Here is a 25,664-nt window from a genome sequence, read left to right on the forward strand (position 1 = left end):
AAAAAGTAGTAGGATGTTTAAGTCTAATTAGAGTTAGGTTTATGCGTATATTATGTATATACGAGGATATTTGTTTATTATCTGTTTTTGTAACTTATATATTGTATTTGAAATGACACGATTTTTAGATACATTTCAGTGGTAACATGTTTTAATTGGAAATTTCGCGGTTTTATATGACGGTTATTAAAATGGTACATTTTATTGAAAACATTGATGAGATGTAACAATAGTTTATATTTTGAGTGTTTTGGTTATATCATAGATAGGTCCTTATGCTAATACCATATAATTTATTTACACATGAAAATTTTATGAGGACAGAATTTACATTTATTTTATGTTACATTATAATTGTAGCATTTAGTTGCTATAGAATTAAAATTATATACTTTTATAATGTTTAATTAATAATTTTTTTAAGGCCGTTAAACGGCTATTTTTTTTAACATTTGCAATAACAATAATAGCATTTTATTAGATATAGATATGTTACTTAGGTAATGATATTATATAGTTGATTATTATAATCTTTACAGACAAATGTGTGAAGGGTAATGAACCTTTTAAATCAGGGGGGGGGGGAAGGTATTAGGTAATGATTAAGGATTAGCATCCTTCCTCCCTGAGAAGAAAGAGGTCTTATACACATGGTTAATTTAAAGCAATAATAAAATGTTATTTTTTGATTTTTTCTTCAAGATTTTATATGAACCTTCATGGATTATAGATTACGTTAGATAAGTTTTAGCTGTTAATAGCATTGTTTAGGGGGCTAATTTAAACTGATGCAGTAACACTTATAGTAGTATTTTAACTAAGAAGATAACCATATACAGCTCTTTATAATGGTTTAATTGTCTAAGCTGTTAAGACGGCTTATTTAAGATATGTTTGTTAACAATTATAATAATATTTACAAGAGTGTGGTATAAACCAATTATTGTAAGAGATGGTACTTAATAAATTGTGTATTTGTTAGGGACCCGTAAATATACAATAGATGCGGATTATGAGATTAAATAGTTGTATTTACAAATATTTTATTTACCCAGGTTGATGGTTATGCTATGGAATTTGGTTTTTTGTACAAAATTTTTTTAGTAAAATTAAGTTTTTTATTGCAATACAAGGTTGTTAACAAATTGTTAAAAATGCGAAACTTTATATTTTTTTCGATTTTTTTGACGATTTTTCTCGGCCCTATTTCGTAAAAATCGGTCAAATTCTTTAGGTTTATGTTTTTGGCACTTAAAGGAGAGTGATCTTATAGTGATAATGATTAGAAAAAATGCGAACGAAATGGCAGTTGCCATTATGAATATTGGATAGTTATCAGTGAGAAGTTGGTCAATGTTCGAGAAATCGTATCGAATTTCATATGTGTTACGATTTTTGAGTGAAATTTCATATTGTTGTGTTTTCGTCAAATTGGTGAATGTGTATTTGAATGCTTGTGTATCGTTAAATGATGTATTATCGTAATAATGGGAATTAATTGTGATCGTTCCATTGAATTCAAGATAGACAGGTAAGTTATCGGTTGAAAGCGTGACATTGGTATCATTTTTGAACTGCTTGTTGAGTGTATCCAAATCTGTTTGTGATAAGCGATAAAGAAGTATTCCTTTAGCTGTTTTGTGAAATTGTTTGTAATTAGGTATGAATTGACATGTTTCAATAACATTAGTTGCATTTATAAAGTTGGGAAAATTTTCATTAAGATTATTTAGACATTGTTCGTTTGTATTGACGTTACCCAATTTAATTTGTGTCGGTGTGAACAATTGTTCTATTTTACTTGTATTTTGATTTAAAATATAGTTATGTTCCAAAGACATATTATTATAAGGAATCGCATAAAATCTACGATATTTAATGGGTTTTTTGAGTATATTTTGATTTATGATACATATTACATTTTGATTATCATCTAGATAAGTTCCTAGAATGTTGAAGTCCAGATCGATGGCATCATTCTGTTCTTCGGGCAGTAAATACTGTTGAATGTAATTAGTTTTTACCTTATGGTAGGTTAACTGTATTACTGTGTAGAAATCGTTTAAAGTTTCAACTACTTGTTCCGCGTAGGTGTTTAAGTCTTCATATATTGACAAAAATTTTGAGAATTTTTCTACATCTGCTTTAAGTGTGTCGATGGTTTTAGATTTCATCAAGAGTTCTAATTGAACTCCTGTTATTTGAATGTTTCTAATTTTTTGTTGCAGCGAAGATTTATCAAGTTCAATCGTAATGTTATTTTCCGTATTTATATGTGTGGGTATGGTCTTTAAGGTTTTAACTAACTCTTTATGTTTTGTTTGCAAATCGTTTACTTTTGATGTGAGCATGAAAAAGTCTCCGGCTTGTATGTAGACACTTTCCATAGCATCCATGGTCTGTTCAAATGAAATGTTAAAGGGTTTGCGGAGTTTTTCCCATACATTCGTAAAAATCTCAGATGTATTCGTGACAATGTCAGGAATGTTAAATGTCACCTCAGTGATAATTTCTTCTTGATACTTATAGTATGTTTTGATGGTATCATCAGAGTGAAAGAAGGTGAAGAGGTTGGTTGGGTGTAAAAGGTTGGATAGTAAGATGGCAGTGAATGTGATACACTTAAACATTCTAAATTTGTTCTATTTAAAAAAACTTATGTTGCGTTGGAGGTGTCACCAAAGGTGACCCTTTTTGCCATACTTCGCGTTGTCACACGATTGTCATCTTCATCATCATCAATATCAAGTTCGTTTTCCTCTTCTGGTATGAAGGGTAACGGTGGTAGGAAATCTTCATTTATTAGTTTTTCATCTTCTTTTATATTATCTTCAAATTGCTCAACCTTAAAATCTTCTACCTTAAGGAGATCTTCAAGTTGTTGTTCAGTAATTTCGTATACTTCTTGCTGACAGATTTTAAGAACTTCTGGTGGTAGGTGTTCAAATTCTTCAGAGAATTTAACATATTTCTTAATGTCATCTTTATGTCTGTTCAAAACTATTCCATCAGATAATCGTTGAAGAAGAACAGTGGCTGGTCTGTCGTATATAATGACAAACGGAGTGTTATAAAACTTTGAGCGTAAAGGTTTTGTTGATCCTGGTGTGATGGATCGATCCTTCATGAAAACAAAGTCCCCTACAGCAAATTTTCTAAGGACTCGTGTTCTGTTTCGTCTTTCAGTTCTATTGTCTCGTTCTTTAACAATTCGATCTTGACATTCTTGAAGTATTTTCTTTAGTTGGATATTTTTCTTTTCTAAATCTAGTTGGTGACTTTGAATAATAGGATGAAGTTTTGGTAGATTTAAGTGATCGAGATATCCTGTTGAAAGGTGAGTATTTTGTCCGAATATAATTTCATAGGGAGAAAATTTACTTTTCACAATCTTAGAGGAGTTGTGAAGATGTGAAACTATTGGTGCCATTAGTGACCAATTTAGATTACTTTCAATGGTGAGATACTTTCGCATGGCTTGTTTAAAAACACGAACCATGACTTCTATGCTTCCATGCGATTGTGGTGAATAAGCGCTGGAGTAAATCATTTCAACATTTAGTAATGCTAAGGTTGATATTGTATCTTTGCTTGAGAATAGTTTCCCGTTATCTGAGTAGATTTGACGAGGATGAAAAATTTGATAGACATTGGTTACAAATACATGTATAAATTCTTCTGCGGTTTTGGTTCTCATTGGAATGAGTATCATGAAATTGGAAATTGGGTCTTTAACTAGAAGGACATTTTGAAATTTAGATTGTTGTCCAGATGGTCCTATATTTTCCATTAGATCCATATATAAAACTTCACATGCATCTGAAGTTAGAGGAAAGGGTTTAAGTTTATTCTGTCGTGATTGATAGTTACAAAGTTGGCATGCGAAACATGATCTACTAAACTTTTTACAGAGTTGTCCTAAATCTTTATGATAATAGTTTTCTAAAATGGCAATCATGCGTTCATATCCTGCATGATTTGAAGTTAAATGTGACATTGATATGTAGGCCGCAATTAATGATTCTGGGATCATTAATTTTGCATGTGTAGATTGTTTTTGTATGTATAATATTCCATGGTTTAATGTGTAACTGACATCATCTTTAGTCAGTTGGTGATTTGGTGCTATTGCGCACTCATCGTACAAGTCTTTTAGTTCGGTTTGTTGTTTTTGAATAATTGTTTCTAAGGTTAAAATCTTCTCCAAAGCCTTTATGGGGTTGTATATGTGCGTTACGTTTCGCTTTGAGTACTTTAACGCTACATCTATAGTTGCAATTTGATGGGTAGGGAGTTTTTGACGTTCCTTCTTGTCCACGCAATATTCAAGAAATTGATCGTTTTCTCGTACCCAATTTATCCATTCGTTGATGGTGAAGGTCCTATCCTTAGGTATGTAATCATCTAGAAGATTATTCACATATCGAGGTAGTTGAAGTCGTGTTAGTTGAGGTTTTGGCACATCAAAACGTCTTGTAAGAAAGTCACTTGGATTTTTAAGAGTACTTATAAAGGCAAGTTTTATTTGAGGAAAGCTACCAGTTATCTTCTTACCCCAATTGACAAGTTTTGTTATACTTTCTGTAACATCTTGATGATAAAGAAAATACAACGGTTTTGAGTCAACCAGAGCTAGAAGTTCATCTCCTCCAACAAGCTTTTTACACGCTGCTAAGGAGTTCAGTAGTGAGAATAATTCCAAATCTAGAATTTTGAGCTTTCTCATATCTTCGCTAATAGTTTTTGAGTAATAAAGGATTATTTCAAGAGATCCTCTATGACGAGCAAGTGAGTATTCACTGTATGCATCTAAAAGTGTTGGTCTTACTACGAGTCTTCCTTTTACCTGGTATAGTAGAAAGAAAAATGGGGGTTTCTTCCCTGCTTCAAATGACAAAATTTGGTTTCCATCGTGTACCGTAGTAGAATTTACAACCTTCATAGTGCGGTGGAGTACGTTCGCAAGGATTTGAAAGATGTATAGTTTGTCATCTATGAGCAAGCGTCCGTTTCTGATGTTCTCAATATAGTTGCTTAATTGCTGTTTATCATTTCGGAATTGCCCATTTAGAAGTTGGTGCTTGACAATAGATTTATTTATTTTGTCAGCTACATCAATGCAGAGTTGATTATAATCCTGGGAACATCTATGTGCTACTATCATGCTTTTCAAACAAACACCCAATGAGTTCTCCATGTCGTCATAGCCAAAGTTCTTATCGGTAAGATAGTCAAACTCAGGCGGGTCTGACATTTCAAGATTAGAGAGATACTCTTTAGGAGTTTCGTTCTCATGCATAAGTCGTATAGGTCTGCACGGTAATTTTGCATCAAAGATGATTCTATGGGTTTTGTCATCAAAGTATAGGAAACTAGGTATAATTTCTTTAGGATTTTTGGCAGGAACAACTTGAAGCAATACGGCCGAAAAGCAAGCTGACCTTTCACTAGCTGCATCTGTGCACAGAATTTTAGGTGCACCTGGGAGTACAATTCGGCTATACAGTGGTGCAGCAGTAAGTTGTTGCTTTAGGGCTTCGAAAGCATCACGTTGTTCCTGAGTAGCTGTAAAAACCTTGAGCCTTGTTGATGTTAAAGGTGAGAGTTTACCTACATGTTGTAATACATTGAATCCTAAACCTATTCTCAGTGAGTTGACGGTTCCGATAAATTTTCTCATTCCCTTTGGATTAACAGGAAAATTAAGAAGTTTTACCTTTTGAACACGTTTTGGGTCCGCGATGCAGAAGTTATTGCTTATGATCCATCCAAGCCAGTTTATTTTTGATTTGGCAATGACTGCTTTTGACATATCAAATTTACCATTGTGGAATGCTACTCGTTTTACTACTTCTTTTAAAAGTTTGAAGTGCTCGTCTAAAGTTTGTTGCCATGTACTTTGACCCTTGGAGGACATTATAAGATCATCATAGTAGGTACGACACCCTTTTAGTGTGTCTGGTACCATGATTGGAAGGTTTTCGTCATTAGTTTCAATTTTACCATTCTTGTCTTTCAATGGAGTATACTGTAACATTTTGTCACAATACCTGTCTAAGATATTGGGACTTACGTTCATCCCCGTAGGAAGACGAGTGAAGTAAAATGAACCAAATTGACAAACGAACTGAGTTAATGGTTGTGATTCTTTTGAGATCCCGATAGAGTTAAATGCATTTTTAAGGTCTAAACTTGAAAAAAGAATACAATCACGAAGCTCGTTTAGAATTTCTGCAAAGTTAGGTATACTAATTGCTTCACGTGCAATACACTCGTTGATTAATTTAAAATCAACCACTAGTCTAGCAGAACTTGCTTCATTTGCCCTTTTAACAAGAAAGGCAGGAGATGCAAAGTCAGGAATATCTCCACCTGCACAGGATGCCTTAATTATAACCTCCTGTTTGAGCAGAGCTTCCAGTATATCTCGCATCATTTGCGCTTCCATTGGGGGATTGTGATAAATTTTCTTATACTTCGGTAGAGTGACATTAGGCTTCAACCGAATTGTATAGTATCCCAAAGTATCGCTTATTCGTCCTGTGTCTAAAGAGTGTCTGGCTATTACGCTAGGATATGTGTCAATAAATATATCCTTAACGTACGGCCAGATGTCAGGATCGTAATCTTCTTCCTTGACAATATCGCTAGGTTTTTGAACAAGAGCTGGTATGGTGAGTCCGTCTGGTACCATATCGTCATGTGTGACGGATGGTAGATTGTCATAAAAACCCAGTTGGATGGTCTCTTTGGGATCATAGTATGTATCAATTTCTGCTTGGCTTTTGTTGTGTGCTGTTTCTTTTACAGGAAATCGTTCTTCTGTAAGGGATTTATCAAGAGTGTCAACATCATTGTCGATTGCTTCTCCATTCGCCGGAAAGTGTGGGGATTCAGGGAAGCGTACGTGAATGTTATATAGTTTACTAGGAACTCCTCCAGATGTACCTGGTCCTAGATTTGGTAAATTGTCTAATACAACTTCCTTAATTGAAATCTCATTTTCGAATGGTAGATGACATTCTTGAAGGATGTGTGATCTATCTTTAATCAACTGTCTAATTGTATGCTCCTTTACCTCTCGTGTTTCAGTATGATTATCGCATAGTTCCACTGATGCTCGGATGGCTCCCTTGAATGAGTCATTGCTTATGTTCTTGACAAGTGCCATGGCTATAAGCTCTCCATCCTTTTCATATACAACCGAGGTTGAAGGTTGAATTTTAAGGGATGGCTGACTATAGTATGGTATATAGTCTTCTGTTAGAAGAACTTTGTCATCAAGTGTAACTGCTGTGGCTGGTGATATTATGAATTGGATGGGTTTAACTTCCTTTGGTCTTAAATAGTTAGTATACCCATAGCAGTATGATAGTTCTGCATCTGAGTAGTAATATGAAAGGGCAGTAGTGTTATTTTCTTTCATATTGATTAGCTGGGGAACTTGTTCTCCGCTAATCTCTATCCAATTCATGTTTAATCCTAGTGCTCCCAGCATTTTAAGTGGCATTATCATAGGCGTACTACTTTGGCCTGGACTGTCAACAATGTACATGTTGATGTCCACCTTCAGTTGACCCTTAAGGTGACTGATTTTCATTTTGATGGTTCCCATAATTGGAATTGGAGTTTTCGTATAGGATTGTAATCTTGCCTTTGAAGGTACAAGTTTTGAGAGGAGGTAAGATTCGCTACATTCCGAAAATAATCTTAGAAAGTAGTCTTTTTGGCAAATAGGTAGATCTGCTCCACTATCTAAAAGTGTTACAGCTCTGTGTACATTGGCATGTCCTAAATTTAGATTAATAGGAAGGTATAATTTCCTTCCAATATCATGACTAATGTCATTGATAAATAAAGTATCCTTATCATTTTGTCCGTGTCTGTTGACTTGTTTTACGTTAAACCATTTAATATTATACAAAGGTGCGTGGATAGTCTGTAGTTGCTATTGTGGGTTCTTAAATTCTCCAGTTCGGAGTGTTGCCAGGTGCTCTCGGGTGTCACGATCTGGCCACTCCAGAAGTCCTTGGGCCCTGAGTCTCTTCATAATAGGCCTATTGGGACAGAATTCTTCAGGATGGAACAGGTTTTCGCCCGACTCCCTCTTGCAAATTCCGCATTTACCTTGGCTAGGGTTCATGGCGACAATGCATCCGTTATCATCCCTGATTTCGTAGCATATGTCCGATGATTTGTGGCTGCCAGTTTTTCCACATAGTTGGCAGTAGAGTTTTCCTGCTAAACCAGTTTTGTTTTGTTGTCCTGTGGGGTTATTATTTCTACGAGTCTGATATCCGTTTCCATAACTGTTATTGTTTGAGTTACGGTTGCTAGCATTATAACGGTTTCCTCCATATGAATTATTTCTAGACCCTCCATTATTGTAATTGTTTCTATTGGAGTTGTATGGATTACCTCCTTGGTTTCGGTAATTGTTTTCTTGTGTGGTTACATACACCTTCTGACTCCTGTTCCTGGGCATACGGTTGATTCCTCGGTTGGAGCTTAAAATCTTTATATTTCATATCCTTTTGTTCTGGTTTTCTTCCCGGAGCTCGATTGATCTGATATATGTGCGCGCTTTTGATGGCTCTGGGGTTGAACCTGGGACTGAAATCACTTCTATCTTTTGATCTCTTCAATTTCAGAAATTCCTTATCAATGCTTTCTCCGTATTTAGCCAGTGCCCTGAGCAGGTCAGCGAATGTAGGTATCCTGTTAAGCCTACTATTCAGTTCGTGATAGGTGTTATCTGCCAGTATTTGTACTGAATCAGGCAAACTATCCAGTAGCGCATTAATACAAAGAGCATCGTACGCTGCCCCTTGAGCGCCCTTTTGGTACCCAAGACAGGCTCTCTGTCCTAGTTTCATTATGTCAGTAGATACGCTATTAAGCGTGGCGCCAATTGGAGGTTGATATTTGTCAAGTGCCTTCTTGGCCACTTTAGGTTTCAATCTGGTATCGAAGGCCATTAGCAGACCTTGGTATATTTCATTCAGTGTTTTACCTGCGTCAATCATGCAGGAGACGGTATCAAAGACTGGACCAGTGCAACAGAGATTGAGATACTCGGTGAACTCTCTTTCGCTAAGATTACATTTTCTTTGAGCCGCATTCATGTTGGTGAGAAATTCAACTACGGATGGTTGAGAAGGAAGGGAAGATCCACTAAACTTCCTTTTCGTAGGGAATGAGTTGTTGGCTGCGGTTATCTTAGATTCTGGTTGGCGGTCGGATAGTCTCTGTCTGGTCATGGTATGAAAGCTCTCGGTCAAGCAGCTTTTGGTTAAGTATATCATCTAAACTGAGGGTCTGTCTATCAAGTTGAGATTCTACCTTGTTGTGTATTTGCTCGTTTACGCTGTCTTTGTATTCGTTGAAATTTTCAATAGTTTCATCCAGATTGTCGAGATAGGGTATATTAGCTTTCTTCGACAATTCTTTCAGTTGAGCAATGTTACTGAGTAGGATACGTCCCAGACCGTTATCCATGGTTGAAGTGAAAGCCATATCTCCCTTGAGACGTTCAATTATATCCTGTAGTGGTTCCCCACGGTTACCTGAGCGGTCTCTCGAGCTTTCTCGAGTAGTAGGTTTGGACCTTTGCGCTCTATCAGTAATTCGTTCAAATTCCACGTAATCATGATTATCCGGATTTTCACCTGATGTTTCAGGTTGAGATTCTTCAGTTAGTTTCGTGGATAGTTCTCTTAAGTTCACCGTTTCGGTTTTTTCCTTTTTATCCTTCTTAAACATGTTGGGCTACTTTATTCTTGATGTGTAAAAATAGCGATTTTATAGTGACAAATATTTCCTGAATTAATTTAACGATTATGTCGATAAGTGCTGGATTATATATTAGAATGGCGATCGTTAGGCCAAACAGTGCTAATTTTGCGATACAACACAAAATTGTTCGAAACAAAATTTTTATTTTTTTAAATAGAACACCTGTCTTAATGTTAAGATTTGGTGTTAGATATTTTGTAGATTGATTAATTGATTGATTGATTGATTGCTTTATCAATTGATTGGTGGTTTGTTTGGTTTGGTGATACACGTTATCTAGTAATCTAGATTATATGTAGAAATATATATATATATGTATTAAAATGTAAATTTTTTGTACAAATTAGTAAAGTAACCTGGGTTAACCCTCAAAACTAAAGATAATTTCCACCAATGGTTTTACACAGGTTTTGCTACTTAGTCATGACTTGATATATTTTTTCAATTAGAATTACTAGTATCTTTACTTTATTACATGTATTATATTTTTTTACGTATTACTATGAGTGCGACTTTTTATAAACATGCATTTATACGATTTATAATTGTTATTTGTTTTGTTTACTACATATATAAGTAAAGGTGTATTTTATTTCTTCATCTTTTTTTATCACAGAATAAGAAGATTATAAATATGTTTATTGTTTAACTATAAGGTATATATTTTTTATCTTTCGTAGAATGTCCCTTTTACATAGAATTTTAAAATAATATACTTAGATTAAAAGAAGTGAGAACAAAACTTTTTAAGTTTATTTTCGATAATTCGCTAATTTTTTATGCTGAGACGCGATATTTGTTAGTTTTTTTTACATAACTTAAGTTAAATACGTAAATTATGTACATTTTCTTAGATAAGATTTTAATGTGCCATTTAAATATAAGTTTTTATAAAACGCAAAATAATTTTGTCTCGGTACTTTCAAATTTGTTTTTATATTTTGATGAGTAGTGCTTATAATAGGATAAACACAGCATGAATTCTACTCAAATAATTCAACACACAGTGGGAATTTGGTGTATTTTATTCTAGATTAGTATTAACCTAAAATAGTTATACTTTTTTTCTTTTAAACATACTGATTGATAAAATATTACTGAATTCGTTTTTTTTACAAATTGACTGGTAAAATAATTTATTCATTATAACATTTTATTACCTGTTACTTTGTGTAACTATAAGTTTCTTATGTCTATTTTCACTTTTTTTATGTCACTGTGGTTTAAGAGGATTATAAACACAGAACAATTTAGAATATTTATATGTATACATGTGCACTATATAGTATATTGAGTACAGAAGTAAAAGTACAAATATTTACATTTTTAATACATAGCACCCCCTTCTGCTTAGAAAGGAATTTTGACGTTGCACCACATGATTGCGACACACCCCCTAGCTTAAGGTACAAATGTGATTCTCTATACCTTGGTCGTTGGTTCATTTAAGGGGGAAATGTCACTGTAATGGTTTAAGGCATACACAGACTTGCATGATATTCTAAACAACTATTAATCCGTGCTATTCCAAAAACCACGGAGGGGGGGGGGATTACCCTGGACACTTAATAAGATCTTTCCATCTCTATTTAGTAATAATGTTTCTTTTGTGATAGTAAAACCTATTTTCTTCTAGGCCTACAAAGTGAGATACCTTCCAGAGTTACACAAGAGTGAAAAAAAACTGTGACTAGTGTATAGAAGTTGAAAACTCAGTCCTATAATTCTGGTATCTTCCTAAACAGGTGAGGGTGCTACTTAAAATGAAAATAATCATCCTTGTTGTTAATAAGAAACTAAGATTTTTTTTTACAATATATACATAGTTTATTTACATATAGGTAAAAGATTAAATTGATATTATAGTTACATACATTAGATACATAAATAGATTTATAGTTTTTTTATTTTGGTAAAAGGCATATAAACGTTAAATAAATATTATAATTATATATACATGGAAAAAAAAACATACATAGATTTATAGTGGGTTTTTATTTTTATAGAAAGAATAAAGGCATTCTGTACATTGGTCAAGCATAAATCTTTGGATCTTAGGATCCGATTTTGATAAAGTTATTAGATATCTGAAATAAGGTCTAAAACCTGTAAATTTATTCTGGGTTTCAACTATTTCCTGGACCTTTATCAATCTTTTGGCAAAGAAAGTTTTCCGGCTTGCCTTAGGCCGAATTGTTGACTTAAATAAAATAATAAAATCTACTGTTACTAATAGATTAGTTAGGTTCGAGTCTATAAAGCAATTACCCTCACTAGAGTGAGCCAAATCCTGGGGAGGGATAATTTCATTAGGTAGTTCTAAAAAGGCTGCCAGTTCGGCATCGGTCCAATCTAAAATACCTTCCATTTTTTATATATATATTTTGCCTAGATTATATGTTGAGAGGAGACTGAGATGTGAATCTCGTTAGTGTTCAAATTGAACTGCTTTACTCAAGGTGAGGTTTCCTTTTTATAGTAAAATTCTAAGGCCTAAAAATAGAAGTGGGTAAAGGAGGGGGGTTGTGTATTTTTATTAGAAATGAAAATTCCAATTTTCCTAAATAAGTACTTTACATAATACTAGAATTCAGTTCTTACAATTTGGGTCACAAAAGGGAAGTGAGAGAAGGTTAGAGAAGTCCTTTATATTGATGAATCATAAAAGTTGAATAAACTATTTAAATAAAAGACATATCTAGATTTCCCGTGTTTAACCAAAAGGGGGGGGCGTGGGGAATGTCAATCTACTTAAATAACAAAATAAATCTTATTCTGAATTTTCAAATAAACAAATTTTTAGATAAGTGGATTTTACTTTTATCATTGCACCATCTTGTGCAAATAAACGTATACTGCTTTTTTTTATATAAAAAAAATTATGATTATGATCAAAATTCGACTCCCCCCTCCTCAAGTGCTCCTAGAGGCCTCTAGGGGCGTAGCCGCTAGTTTTAGATAAAGTCCTCATTAATAGACACAGTTTATTCAAGAAAAAACCTATAAAAATATATGTAAGTTTCTAGGTTAGGTTAGGTAAATGCTCTTAAGCCCTGCAGAAAACCAACCTAGCCCGGGGGGGTTAGCTTCAGGTTAGTCTAATGCTAATTTTCGCTCAGAATTTGAGTTTCTTGACCTAAAAAACCTATATTTTGATATATAACAAGATATATATTGGAAAAATAATGCATTGAACCCCTGCGGGCCACCGACCTAGCCCGCTGGGGCTAGCTTCGGATTAGTCTTATGCTAATTCTAGCTCTGAATTTGAGATACTGACCTAAAAAACTTATAATTTGATGTATCACAACATATATATTGGGAAAAATACACTTAACCCCTGCGGGCCACCCACCTAGCCCCCTGGGGTCGGTCCCTGACTTGCTGGATCATCTTAAATAAAGTCCTCATTAATAGACACAGTTTATTCAAGAAAAAAATTCTGTAAAAATATAAGTAAGTTTCTAGGTTAGGTTAGGTAAATGCTCCTAAGCCCTGCAGAAAACCAACCTAGCCCGGGGGGGTTAGCTTCAGGTTAGTCTAATGCTAATTTTCGCTCGGAATTTGAGTTCCTTGACCTAAAAAACCTATATTTTGATATATAACAAGATATATATTGGAAAAAATGCACTTAACCCCTGCGGGCCACCAACCTAGCCCGCTGGGGCTAGCTTCAGATTAGTCTAATGCTTATTTTAGCTCTGAATTTGAGTTCCTTGACCTAAAAAACCTATAATTTGATGTGTCACAACATGTATATTGGATAATATGCACTTAACCCTTGCGGGCCACCCACCTAGCCCCCTGGGGTCGGTCCCCAACTTGCTGAATCATCTTAAATAATGTCCTTATGAATAGACACAGTGTATTTAAGTTAAAACCCTAAGAAAACACAATTTAAGGTAAGTTTCCACATCAAAATAGACCAAAAAAAGCCTAAAAACCCCATTTCCGCAGGGTTTTTCTTACCTAACCTAACCTAAAAATAAAAAATTTTGGATTCTTTTGCCATTTAGATGTAATACCTATAGAACTAGGCTTATATACCAAGTTTGAAGGGTCTAGCTCAATATTTAGACCATTTTGCTCACGGATTAAGAATAGATGTCATTACGCACCCCCCCCCCCTTTCTTTCTTGCTTGTCTCACAGGGTTTAATTGAAGGAAAATATAAAAGAAATAAAATCCTAAATGATTCCAAATTTTCGGATTCTGCGAGAAATTGTGTACAAATTCTGGCACAATTAATGAAAGTTATCATATTTACCTGATTTATCTTATCTATTTATTCAAATGAAGGCTGGGAGAATTCTACTTTTATTTCATTGTTATACATTATCTGAAAAAAATCAAAAGGTACAAAAATGATAAGTCTTAGTTTGCAAAATAGAAAAAAAATATTCTTAACCAAATAATCTTAATAACCAGCAAAAGTAGAAAAATAATACATACATATTTTATAAAAATAAAGTAAGGGATGAAGGGAAAAGGGGGTGTAGTTTTGCCACTTTCACTTACTCCATGATTTTTCGGCTAGGTATTAATGTTAAACAATATAACCTAAAGATTAAAGTTTTATCACAAATAACCTATAGTCTAACATTGATATATAGCCTAATAATGACAGTATAAGCAAAGTGGCTTTAAGGTTTACATTAAAAATAATATAATGTGATATTTATGGACTTTAACGGACGGACATTAATAAAGAGTAACTTCACTATTTGAACGATACACAATTAAGTTTATATATGGATTTATTTAGATTAATATTGAAATTATTGGTTATATAGGTATTAAAGTTAAAAGTAAAGCAGTAATAATAATCAGCTATGACAGCAGCCTAGCTCTATGGCAGGGCTGCACCTGTGGAGGTAGAACCTTATTTCACAAGACAACAATCACAACTGGCCTGCCAGCATCAAGTATACAAGAAATGTTGACATCATACAGAACACATTGACGTCAGAAAGAATCCAACAACATTTATTACATCAGGAATAAAGGAACTTACTATCACAATAATATCTACAAAATTTGGTTTTCATATAAGAAAACTAATAATTCATCATATTTCAATTTTATGTACTATGATATCAATAGAATCTTTATCTTTAATGTCTTCTCCTTCTATTTCCTGTTTTATAGTTTCTTTAAAATTCTCAGCCTCCATGTTGATAGAGAGAGGATCTTCATCTAAAGGTTCTTCTTCTTTTATTTCTTGTTTTACATCAGTTACGTTACAATCAACAAAACTTGTAAAAGCAGAAGGTTGAGCTGTATTTTTAGTAGATTCTAACTTCTTGAGATGTTTAGCTGTTTTGTTATGTCTTGACATGTATGACCTAGTTAAATAAGATATCTGGCATAGTTCACAAGAGTATACCTTCTCTCCTGTATGTATCCTCTCATGTACACTTAAATCATTTTGCTGTGAGAAAGTTTTTTTACATGTATCACATGAATATAGCTTTTCTCTTGAATGAACCCTCTTATGAAGAGTTAATACATCAGTTTCGCCACAATCAACAAAACTTGCTGAAGCAGAAGGTGGAACTGTATTTTTAGTAGATTCTAACTTCTTGAGATGTTTAGCTGTTTTGTAATGACTTGACAGGTCTGAACTAGTTAAATAAGATATCTGGCATAATTCACAAGAGTAAAGCTTCTCTCCTGTATGTATCCTCTCATGTACATTTAAATTATTTTGTTGTGAGAAAGTTTTTTTACATGTATCACATGAATATAGCTCTTCTCTTGAATGAACCCTCTTATGAAGAGGTAATACATCAGTTTCGCCACAATCAACAAAACTTGCTGAAGCAGAAGGTGGAACTGTATTTTTAGTAGATTCTAACTTCTTGAGTTGTTTACCTGTTTTTTTATGACTTGACAGGTCTGAACTAGTTAAATAAGATATCTGGCATAATTCACAAGAGTAAAGCTTCTCTCCTGTATGTATCCTCTCATGTACATTTAAATTATTTTGTTGTGAGAAAGTTTTTTTACATCTATCACATGAATATAGCTTTTCTCTTAAATTAGCTTCATCACAATAAACAAAACTGGTAGAAGCAGAAGGATGAACTGAGTTTTTAGTATATTTTAACTTCTTCAGATGTCCTGCTGATTTATTATGTCTTGACAGTTCTTTACTGGAGTAATAAGATTTCTGGCATAAACTACAAGAGTATGGCTTCTCTCCTGTATGGATTTTCTTATGATCAGCTAAATGATGTTGTTGTGAGAAAGCCTTATCACATGTATCACAAGAGTATGGCTTCTCACCAGTGTGGATCCTCACATGAACAGTTAGCTCAGAATTTGTACAGAAAGCTTTTTCACAGGTATCACAAGAGTATGGCTTCTCTCCTGTATGTATCCTCTTATGTCGAGTCAATTCACCTTTTCGTGAGAAAGCCTTTTCACATGTATCACAAGAGTATGGTTTCTCTTCTGTATGAATCCTCTTATGAAGAGTTAATACACCTTGTTGGGAGAAAGACTTTTTACATGTATCACATGAGTATGGTTTCTCTCCTGTATGGATCCTCTTATGCACACCTAACTCTCTTCTTGTACGGAAATCTTTTTCACATATATCACAAGAGTATAGCTTTGCTCCTGTATGGATCGAATTATGGAGAGTTATCTCACAATTTGTATGGAATGTTTCTGTACATATTCCACATTTGAATATTTTCTCATCTGTGTTCATACTCTTAGGAATTTTCAACAGATCTACCTGTGAGAAAGTCTTTTCACATAGATCACAAAGGAATAGTCTGTCGCCTGCAATACTATGTAATGTCAAGTGACTCTTGGAGGAGATTTTCTTCTTGCAAAGATCACACTTACTCATTATGGATTAATATTTGTTCTTGCACACCTGAAATAGAAAATATTAATATCCAGGATAAAAAAATATTGTTAAGCTAACTTGTTATAAGTTACAAATTTATAATTTACTGTGAAAACATATGTTTTAACTAGGTATTGTTATCAGTGTTTATAGACTAAGTATCCAATTATTGAGTGAGACAACTTCATGGAGGAAAAGAAGCAGAGTATTATAAGAATGACCTCATAAAAAGCATATTTTTTATGGTTTAAATTATTTCTTCTTTCAAAATTTCTTCTACATTCAGCACTTAGCGATCATAGATCAAGAATTTTATTTTTATTAATAAAAAAAATTGTGTAAAATTTCTACTTAAATATTTTTTTTCTTATGAATTTATATCATTCCAGATATTTTGGACGTTTCATTTTATATACTAAAATTGCCGTAGACAAAGTATTTGTAATTTTAGAGAGGAATAAAAAATAATGCTGTCCACCTAGATAAATGGTTACACACATTATTTGAGGTGAGTCAAGCTACTTTTATAAGTTCTTTCAATGGTTGTTGTTGTTGTATTGGCTGCTCATAGTCCATATTCGTGTCCAGGTTGTCATCAGTAGGTGGGGGAGGGGAGGCTTATGGAGGGGGCTCTGGAGGGGGGCGTTGAAGAGGAGGGAGGCTGGTGAAACTGGGGTGTGATGATAGGAAGGCAGCTACGAGGGTGGGATTTTGCCAGAGGTCAATGGGATTTAGGTTGGTGGGGTTATTAGGGCAGGAAAAGAGGTGTTGGACTGTTTCAGGGGTAGGATTGTTGGGGCAGGATGGGCAGTTGGGTGAAAGAGAAGCGTTGATGGAATGCAGGTAACTTTGGAGCTTAGGACAATAATTGGATCTTAATTGGGAGAGGATGGTTCTGTAGTGCCTAGGAAGTTGGATCTCAGAGGGGTTGATGTTGGGAGGGGCATGATTAAGGACAGGATTAGGGGGGTAGGAGTTGATGGCTTGGGTAACTGCAGAGGTGTGGAGTCGGGAGATGGTGGATTTGTAATTTGCAGGGAGGAGAGTGTTGTCAGGGGTGAGAAAAGGTTGGAGATTCGGGAGGAACATGGATTGGAGGGTGGATTTCTTGGATCTAGGACCAGGAGGGGTTGTGACATTGGGGAAGGATGGGTGGGAAGGACGGAGGGAGGAGGCCAGGTACTGGGAGCATAAAAGGGAGAGGTGGTTCCGTACTGGTAGGATTTTAGTTTCTTGGTGGAGGTGGCTAATGGGGGATTTTTTGGTGGAACCAGTACAGATGCGGAGGGCTTGGTTTTGGAGGACTTGGAGTTTGTCAATGTTGTTTTTGGAGGTGTTAGGAAACCAGACAGGACAGGCATAGGTGGTGATGGGGCGGAGGAGGGTGTTGTAAGTGGTGAGGAGGGTCTCCTTCTGGTGGCCCCATTTGGTGCCAGCCAGACATTTAAGGATTCTGAGGCGGGAGGAAATTTTAGAGGAAATGGTGGAGACATGGGAACTGAAATTGAAAAAGGTGTCAAAGGTAACTCCAAGGATCTTAGGGGTTTTCTCAAGGGGGAGGATGGAGCCGTTAATTTGGACTTGAGGATGGAGGTTGGATTGGTGCTTACGGTCAGGAGTGAAAAGGGTGACAGTGGATTTGTTGGGGGCGATGGAGAGGCCATTGGTGGAGGCCCAGTCAGCGATTGAGGAGAGGTGGGAGTTGATGGATTCAACTGACTGGGGGATGTCAGGAGAGGAGTGGAAGGAGTTGAGGTCGTCGGCATAGGAGGAGGTGGTGGCAGGGGGGATGTGGGGGGCATCTGCTATGTAGAAGTTGAAAAGGACGGGGGAAATAACAGAGCCTTGGGGGACACCAGTGTGGACAATTCTGGGGGAGGAGTTGGTATTTTGGTAGGAGCAGAAGGCCATTCTGCCACGCAGGTAGCAGGACAGCCATCTGATGATGTTTGGATGGAGGTTTGAAGAGGAGATTTTTTGGAGAAGGAGATGGATTGGGATGCAGTCGAAGGCTTTGGAAAGGTCAATGGAGGCTACGGTTGTGCGGCTGGGGGGGAGGTTTTGGTTGAAACCGTTAGCAATGGAGGTGGAAAGATTAAGGAGTGAGGATGTGGTGGAGTGGAGGGGTTTGAAGCCATGTTGAGAGGGGTGGGTGGAGAGGGATTGTTTAAGGTATGGGAGAAGGAGGCGTTCAAGGACTTTAGCTGCAGGACAGAGGAGGGAGATTGGGCGGTAGGAGGTGGAAAGGTCAGGGGGTTTACCAGGTTTGAGGAGGGCAATAATTTTGGAGAGCTTCCAAATGGCAGGGATATTAGCAGCGGAAATGGAGAGGTTGAAGAGTTTGGTAAGGTAGGAGATGCCATTTGGACCAAGGTGTTTGAGGTGGAGGATGTTGAGGTGATCAGGGCCAAGTGCAGATGAATTTGAGGAATTTTTAATAGCTTCAAGGACAAGGGCAGGTGTGAAAGGTTGGAAATCTCTGTTGAGGCGGTGGCGGTGTCTAATTTTGCGGATAATTTTTCTGGAGAAAGGGTTGGAGGTGTGGCGGGAGACAGAGGTGAATTGTTTGGTGAAGGATTTAGCAATGTGGGCGTGGGAGGTGTGAACTTTGTTGTTGAAGGAAATGGGTTGGTTGGAAGGAGGGGAATTGTTTTTGCCAGAAAGGGATTTGAGGAGGGACCAGAATTTGGAAGGGTTGGTTCTATGGTCGGATTTGGAAAGGGTTTCTTGCCATTTTTTGTTGGAGTGTTGGTTTACTATTGAGGAAATTTGTTCATTGAGGATTTGGATTTGAGGATCATGGGGGTTAATTTCTCTTAAGGAGTCTCTTTGCTGGATAAGGGGCTTAGCAGACTGGGGGAGGGAGGGATTGGAGTTTTTGATGAAGCCAGCAGGGACTGTGTGTTTGGAGGCAGTTTGGAGGATTTGGCGGAAAGTGGCTTCACCTTGGGAGCAGGAGGAGGGTTCAGGAAGATCTTCAAAGAGGGTTTCAGTTTCAAGGGTGAAGGTGTCCCAATCTGCTTTACGGAAGTTGTGGAAAGTTTTGACAGGGCGGGGGTTTCTGTTGATTTCAGGAAGGGAGAGGAGGATGGGGAGATGATCAGAACGGAGGGTGGTGAGGGTGTGCCAGGAAAAGTCAAGGGCAAGGTGGGCAGAGCAAAGGGAAAGGTCGGGGGAGGTGGGTTGGCCGTTGGGGGGGAGGCGGGTGGGGGAGTCCTCGTTGAGGAGGCAGAGGCTGCTCTCATTGAGAGCTTCCAGCAGAGCCTCCCCACGATTCATGGCAGATTGGTCAAGGGTGATGGAGTTCCAGGCAGGGTTGTGGGCATTGAAATCACCGACTAGGATAAGGTCATTTGGGTTGTCAAAGAGGAGGTTAAAGTCAGGGGTGTATTGGGGGGGACAGGAAGAATGTGGAGGAAGGTAAAGGTTGATGATTTGTGTAGGAGAGCCATTGCGGGAAATTTGGATACCATCGATCTCAAGGGGGCCATTGGAAAGGTGATTGAGGTCAAGGTGGGTGAATGGTAGCAACTGCTAATCAGTTTAACTATAAATTTTATCAAGATGATTCAGCAAGTTGGGGATCAAAACCAATATTTTGATATATAACAACACAAACTTTAGAAAAACTTTACTTAACCCCTGTAAGCATTTCCTAGCCCGCTGGGGTCGGTCCCCGACTTGCTGAATCATCTTAAATATTGTGTATTCAAGAAAAAAAACCTAAGAAAAAAACAATTTAAGGTAAGTTTCTACATCAAAATAGACCAAAAAAGGGCCTATAAAGGCCTAAAAACCCCATTTCCACGGTTTTTTTTTACCTAACCTAACCTAAAAATAAATATTTTTGGATTTTTTTGCCATTTAGATGTAGTACCTATAGGACTAGGCTTATGTACAAAGTCTTAAGAATCTAGCTCAATATTTAGACCATTTTGCTCACTGCTTCAGTTTAGATGTCATTACCCCCCCCCCCCCTTAAGTTAAAATCTATTTCAGTGGATATCAAAGTCTTTAACAACAGAGAGACAAACATCCATCTTCTGTAATATTAGGATGTTATATAATATCTTTATTATAGAAAACTTACTTTTATTTGCTAGACTCAAAAAACTTAGGTTTTCTTTGTATTAATGTTTCTATTGGTTCTGTTATACAATCTCGAGTCTTATTTCATTTTATATTCTGTCTGAAAGTAAATATATAATCATAATTTCACAAGAAACAAATATTTAATGATAATATCTAAATAAACAAACAACAAGGAGAAATATATCAAGAACCTAATAAAAGTAATTGGGTAAACTTTGTTTCATTTCACTTCTTTTTATTTAACATAGAAGTAATAATAAAAAGGGGGTGGGGTGGATGTGCCACTTTTTGAAACCAAAACGCGCATGATCTCAGCCCATAAAAGAGTTACAGCTCTAAAATTCTGCACATCCGTGGCCTTTGTAGAGAACAATATGAAACTGTGAAGAAACAGCGGCGGAACCGCCGCTCCCGCCGGTTTTTTTTTGCCTGTTTTCGCCAAATTTAACAGTTTTCAATTATCTGAGATAAACATTTTTTCTCATAAAAATTTCCCTCATATTTTCACGTGACACTTATAATATTTCAAACATGTCAATATTAGAAAAAAATTGTCAAGTAAAAATATAAGGGAAATTTTGATGAAAAAAAAGTTTATCTCAGACAATTGAAAATTGTCTATTATGGCGAGAAAGGCAAAAAAATTCGGCGGGAAACTCTAAGATTAAGGCGTGTCCGAAGGTTTAAAGTATTCTAGATCAACTCTATGAAAACTCTCCTCTTACATCTAATTCTTATCCCACTTTCTCTTCTATCCACTCACGTGTACATGACTATAGTATTATTACTTGATCTAGGTCCTACTACAAACGTAGGAGTCCCAAACATCGGAGTGGACAAACGCAGGAGTCCCATACGTCGGAGTGGACAAACGCAGGATTGGAACAAACGTCGTAGTGGACATTGTTATGGATTCTTAATTGTTCTTGCACCTGGAATCAAAAAAAACTTATGGAGAATTGCAATTTAAGGGCAGTACCAAAAAGAGAAAAAATACATTTCCTCTAAATAATTTTAATATTTTCTAGAACATAAAATACAGAATGACGGACAAAGTGAGTTATATTTATCTATTTATCCTGAATCTAACTCTCCCCCTGACAGACAGATGGACAGTTTCAATTATAGAGCAATTTTCATTAAGGCATATAAGAATTGTTCTATAATAATTTCAAACTTAGCATAATGATTCCTTCAACAGTTAGGTACGATTTAGAAAGCAAAACAACTTTATCATTATTAAAAGAATGTCCCTACATCCACTTTATACATGCTGATTTTTAACTATATATCTGATTTTTTACATTTGAACTAGGACATGGAGGTAGATTGTTATAAGGAAAACATCCCTATTGTAAAGTTATAAATCAAACTTTGCACCTCATGAACAAAATAAAAACTTACTCTTTTACGAACTTAATATATAAGTGGATTGTTTCTCTGGTATTATTAAAAATTTGAGTAAAAATACTGCTAGAATCCGGAATCCGCTATTAAAAAACAGATTCCGGATCCGAATTCGGATTCCAAAATTGGCCCCAAATTGGGCGAATTCCTGATCCCGGATTCCGATCGCAATCAGTGCATTCGATTGCACGATTGAATTATAATTAATTTTTACATTTTACATAAATTTTACATCAAGTATAAGATACCACTTATTTTATAGGTCCTAATAACATATTTTTAAAGTATCATGATTTTGTCCTTAAAATTACTTAAACACATTCTTCACTCTCAATTCCTTCTTCATCTTTTATTTCTTCTTTAATTATTACTTCCACACTCTCAGCCTCTATGTTGATAGACAGAGGATCCTCATCAAGAGTTTCTTCTTTAATCTCAAGTTTTACATCAGCTTCAACACAATCAACAAAATTGCTAGAAGCAGAAGGTTGTAATATGTTCTTAGTAGATTCTGACTTCTTGAGATGTTTAGCTGATTTATTATGTCTTGACAGTTCTTTACTGGAGTAATAAGATTTCTGGCATAAACTACAAGAGTATGGCTTCTCTCCTGTATGGACTCTCTTATGATCAGTTAAATGACTTTGTTGTAAGAAAGCCTTATCACATGTGTCACAAGAGTATGGCTTCTCTCCTGTGTGGATACTTTTGTGTTTTGTTAAGGCGCCAATGTCTCTAAATGTCTTTTCACATGTATCACAAGAGTATGGCTTCTCTCCTGTATGGATCCTTTTATGTTTATTTAAATAACCTTGTTGTGAAAAAGTCTTTTGGCATAAATCACATTTAAATGGCTTCTGTCCTGTATGTATTCCCATATGTCTTGTTAAATTAGCCTTAGTACAGAATTCCTTGGAGCAGATATGACACTTGTTCATGATTCTTAATTATTCTAGCACCTGAAATAAATTACATTGATTGTAAATCTGTGCAGAATTGAAAATAATAATTTCAAGCCTTCATATTTTTTAATAATAATTTAAATATTATATTGCAATAGCTATCTATTATAAAGGTGTGAGATCTAATCTCCTGACATCCATATCTTATTTACTATAGCTATTCTATATGTTGGGTGTGACCGTAACTACAGTGTGTTTTTTTTATGAGAACTTTTTTGGAAGCAATTTTGTCCCACTTATAGTTATCAGAATTTAATGATTAATGGCTTATTTTCTTCGTTTTTAAGGCAATTAATAGAACACCAAAAAATATTTCAGTTTTTATTTAAAAAGTACATTATAATCTAAAATTCAAAACTTAGGTGTCAACATCTAAAAATGGTTTTAGCGCATTTTTCTTATGCCTAAATCTTCTAAGAAAAAAATTAGATTTTCTGTAGTCGACTTTGGGGGGACAGTACTCCCTCCCTGGTTGAGATATGACCTTTAAACTTTGATATGTTCTAGTACATGTCCCTAATAGTATCTGTATACATTTTTAGCTCTATATCTAAACTTTGAAGTGTTTTGCAGCCATTCTTGCAAAAGGTTGAATATTTGAGCATAAGAAAAATGCGCTGAAACCATTTTTAGATGTTGACACCTAAGTTTTGAATTTTAGATTTTACTGTTTTTTAAAATAAAAACTGAAATATTTTTTAATTGCCTTAAAAAACGAAGAAAATAAGCCATTAATCATTAAATTCTGATAACTATAAGTGGGGTAAAATTGCTTTCAAAAAAGTTCTCATAAAAAAAACACACTGTGTATTGGTAAAAGTATTCCAGATGTACTCTGTGAAAACTCTCTTCGTAAGTTCTTACATTCATATCTTAATTAGTATAGCTACTCTATATGTTGGGTGTGACAGTAAATATGTATGTAAAAGTATTTCATTTCAAAAGTAAAACTCTACTCTTAGATCTAATTCTTATCCCACTTTCTCTTCTACCCACTTACATGTACATGCCTTATTCCCCGATCTAATTTTGATGTTTTATTCTATGTCCATCTTCAGCTTTTATTTACACAATATAGAAAAAACCATCCCAAACCCCAACCATTTTTATGAAATATATTTTTTTTATTACAGAAAACTAATTAACTTTTATTACAGACAGACTGACATCCTACATCACTAACACTAAGATTCTGCTACATATAATAGTTGTATTATAGAAAACTCTCTCACTTTGTAAACTTTAATCATCCGAGTTTTCTTTCTTTTCATAATCTTAAAGTCTCAATTCATTTTATATTCAGTCTGAAAATAAACTTTAATAATTTTACAAGTTACACAAATGTAATAACATGCCCACTAATTGAGAAAATGAGAATTAATATACTCTAGGTAAAGAAAGTAGACTTTTGAACTAAAGGACAGGAAAAATGTATAAACACCAACAGTATCTACGCGATTTAGTTAATAATAATTAATTTTTACATTTTATATCAATTTTACATCAAGTATTCCTCAAGCTTAGGTTAGGGTAAATTGGGTATGTACAAGTTAGCCCCGCAGGGTTAGGACCACGCAGATTCAAGTTTAAACAATAAACAAAATATATAAGATATTCACATAATTTGTGAAAATAAGATTTTTTCCAAAGAATTATGATTTTTTCTTTAAAATTGATTTTGTAATATTATTTACACATATAATCAAATCTTAAATACAAACTTAAATATATTATAAAGCACTTGCTAAAAGACAATTACAACAAATTGCAATTTAGGTTCGTTCATTTTTCAAACATTTTTATTTCTATCTACTTTAAAAAATTCATCACTCTCAATTCCTTCTTCTTCTTTTAATTCCTGTTTTATGATTTCTTCAACATTCTCAGCCTCCATGTTGATAGAGAGAGGATCTTCATTAAGAGTCTCTTCTTCTTTTATTTCATATTTAATATTATCTTCACCACAATCAACAAAACTGGTAGAATCAGAAGCTGGAACTGTATTCTTAGTAGATTGTAACTTGTTGAGATGTTCAGCTGATTTTTTATGTCTTGTTAAGTTTGAAATAAGGGAAAAAGATTTCTGGCATAATTCACATGAGTGTGGCTTTTCTCCTGTATGGATACTTGTATGACGAGTTAATGCACTTTTTTGTGAGAAAGCTTTCTTACATGTATCACAAGAGTATGGTTTCTCTCCTGTATGAATCCTCCTATGTTCAGCTAATGAATCTTTTCGTGAAAAAGCCTTTTCACATGTATCACAAGAGTAGGACTTCTCTCTTGTGTGGATTCTCATATGGACAGTTAATGTAATTTGTTGTGAGAAAGTCTTTTTACATGTATCACAAGAGTATGGCTTCTCTCCTGTATGGATCCTTTTATGTTTATTTAAATGACCTTGTTGTGAGAAAGTCTTTTCACATAAATCACAACAGTATGGCTTCTCTCCTGTATGGATTCTTCTGTGTTTTGTTAAGGTGTAAATGTCAGAAAATGTCTTTTCACATGTTTCACAAGAGTATGGCTTCTCTCCTGTATGGGAT

General features: G+C 35.1%; 3 protein-coding genes across 4 annotated transcripts in view; 1 reads left to right on the plus strand and 2 right to left on the minus strand.

Annotated features, from left to right (window-relative positions):
* LOC145332922 (uncharacterized) overlaps window positions 1-14,461 on the minus strand; it is a 37,852-nt gene extending 23,391 nt beyond the window's left edge. The window contains exon 1 of the mRNA XM_080178033.1: window positions 14,063-14,461. The gene's annotated coding sequence lies outside the window, so the exon portion shown is untranslated. The remainder of the gene's footprint in view (window positions 1-14,062) is intronic.
* Window positions 1-25,664, plus strand: part of LOC145332434 (uncharacterized) — a 444,908-nt gene that overhangs the window by 342,131 nt on the left and 77,113 nt on the right. The window lies entirely within an intron of this gene.
* On the minus strand, window positions 14,596-22,209 carry LOC145332912 (uncharacterized). 2 transcript variants are annotated; one of them, XM_080178018.1, is made up of 4 exons: window positions 22,154-22,209; window positions 20,748-21,681; window positions 16,084-16,684; window positions 14,596-15,999 (listed from the first exon to the last, which is right to left on the minus strand). In XM_080178018.1, the coding sequence occupies exons 3-4, from the start codon at window positions 16,655-16,657 to the stop codon at window positions 14,864-14,866; spliced, it is 1,710 nt and encodes a 569-aa protein (XP_080034144.1). In that variant the 5' UTR covers window positions 16,658-16,684; window positions 20,748-21,681; window positions 22,154-22,209; the 3' UTR covers window positions 14,596-14,863. The 2 variants fall into 2 exon arrangements, with proteins under 2 accessions (XP_080034144.1, XP_080034143.1); XM_080178017.1 differs by having other exon boundaries at window positions 14,602-16,684.

Source organism: Acartia tonsa, chromosome 11, assembly GCF_053477335.1.
Source record: "Acartia tonsa isolate MP-2025a chromosome 11, ASM5347733v1, whole genome shotgun sequence".
Lineage (NCBI taxonomy): Eukaryota > Metazoa > Arthropoda > Copepoda > Calanoida > Acartiidae > Acartia > Acartia tonsa.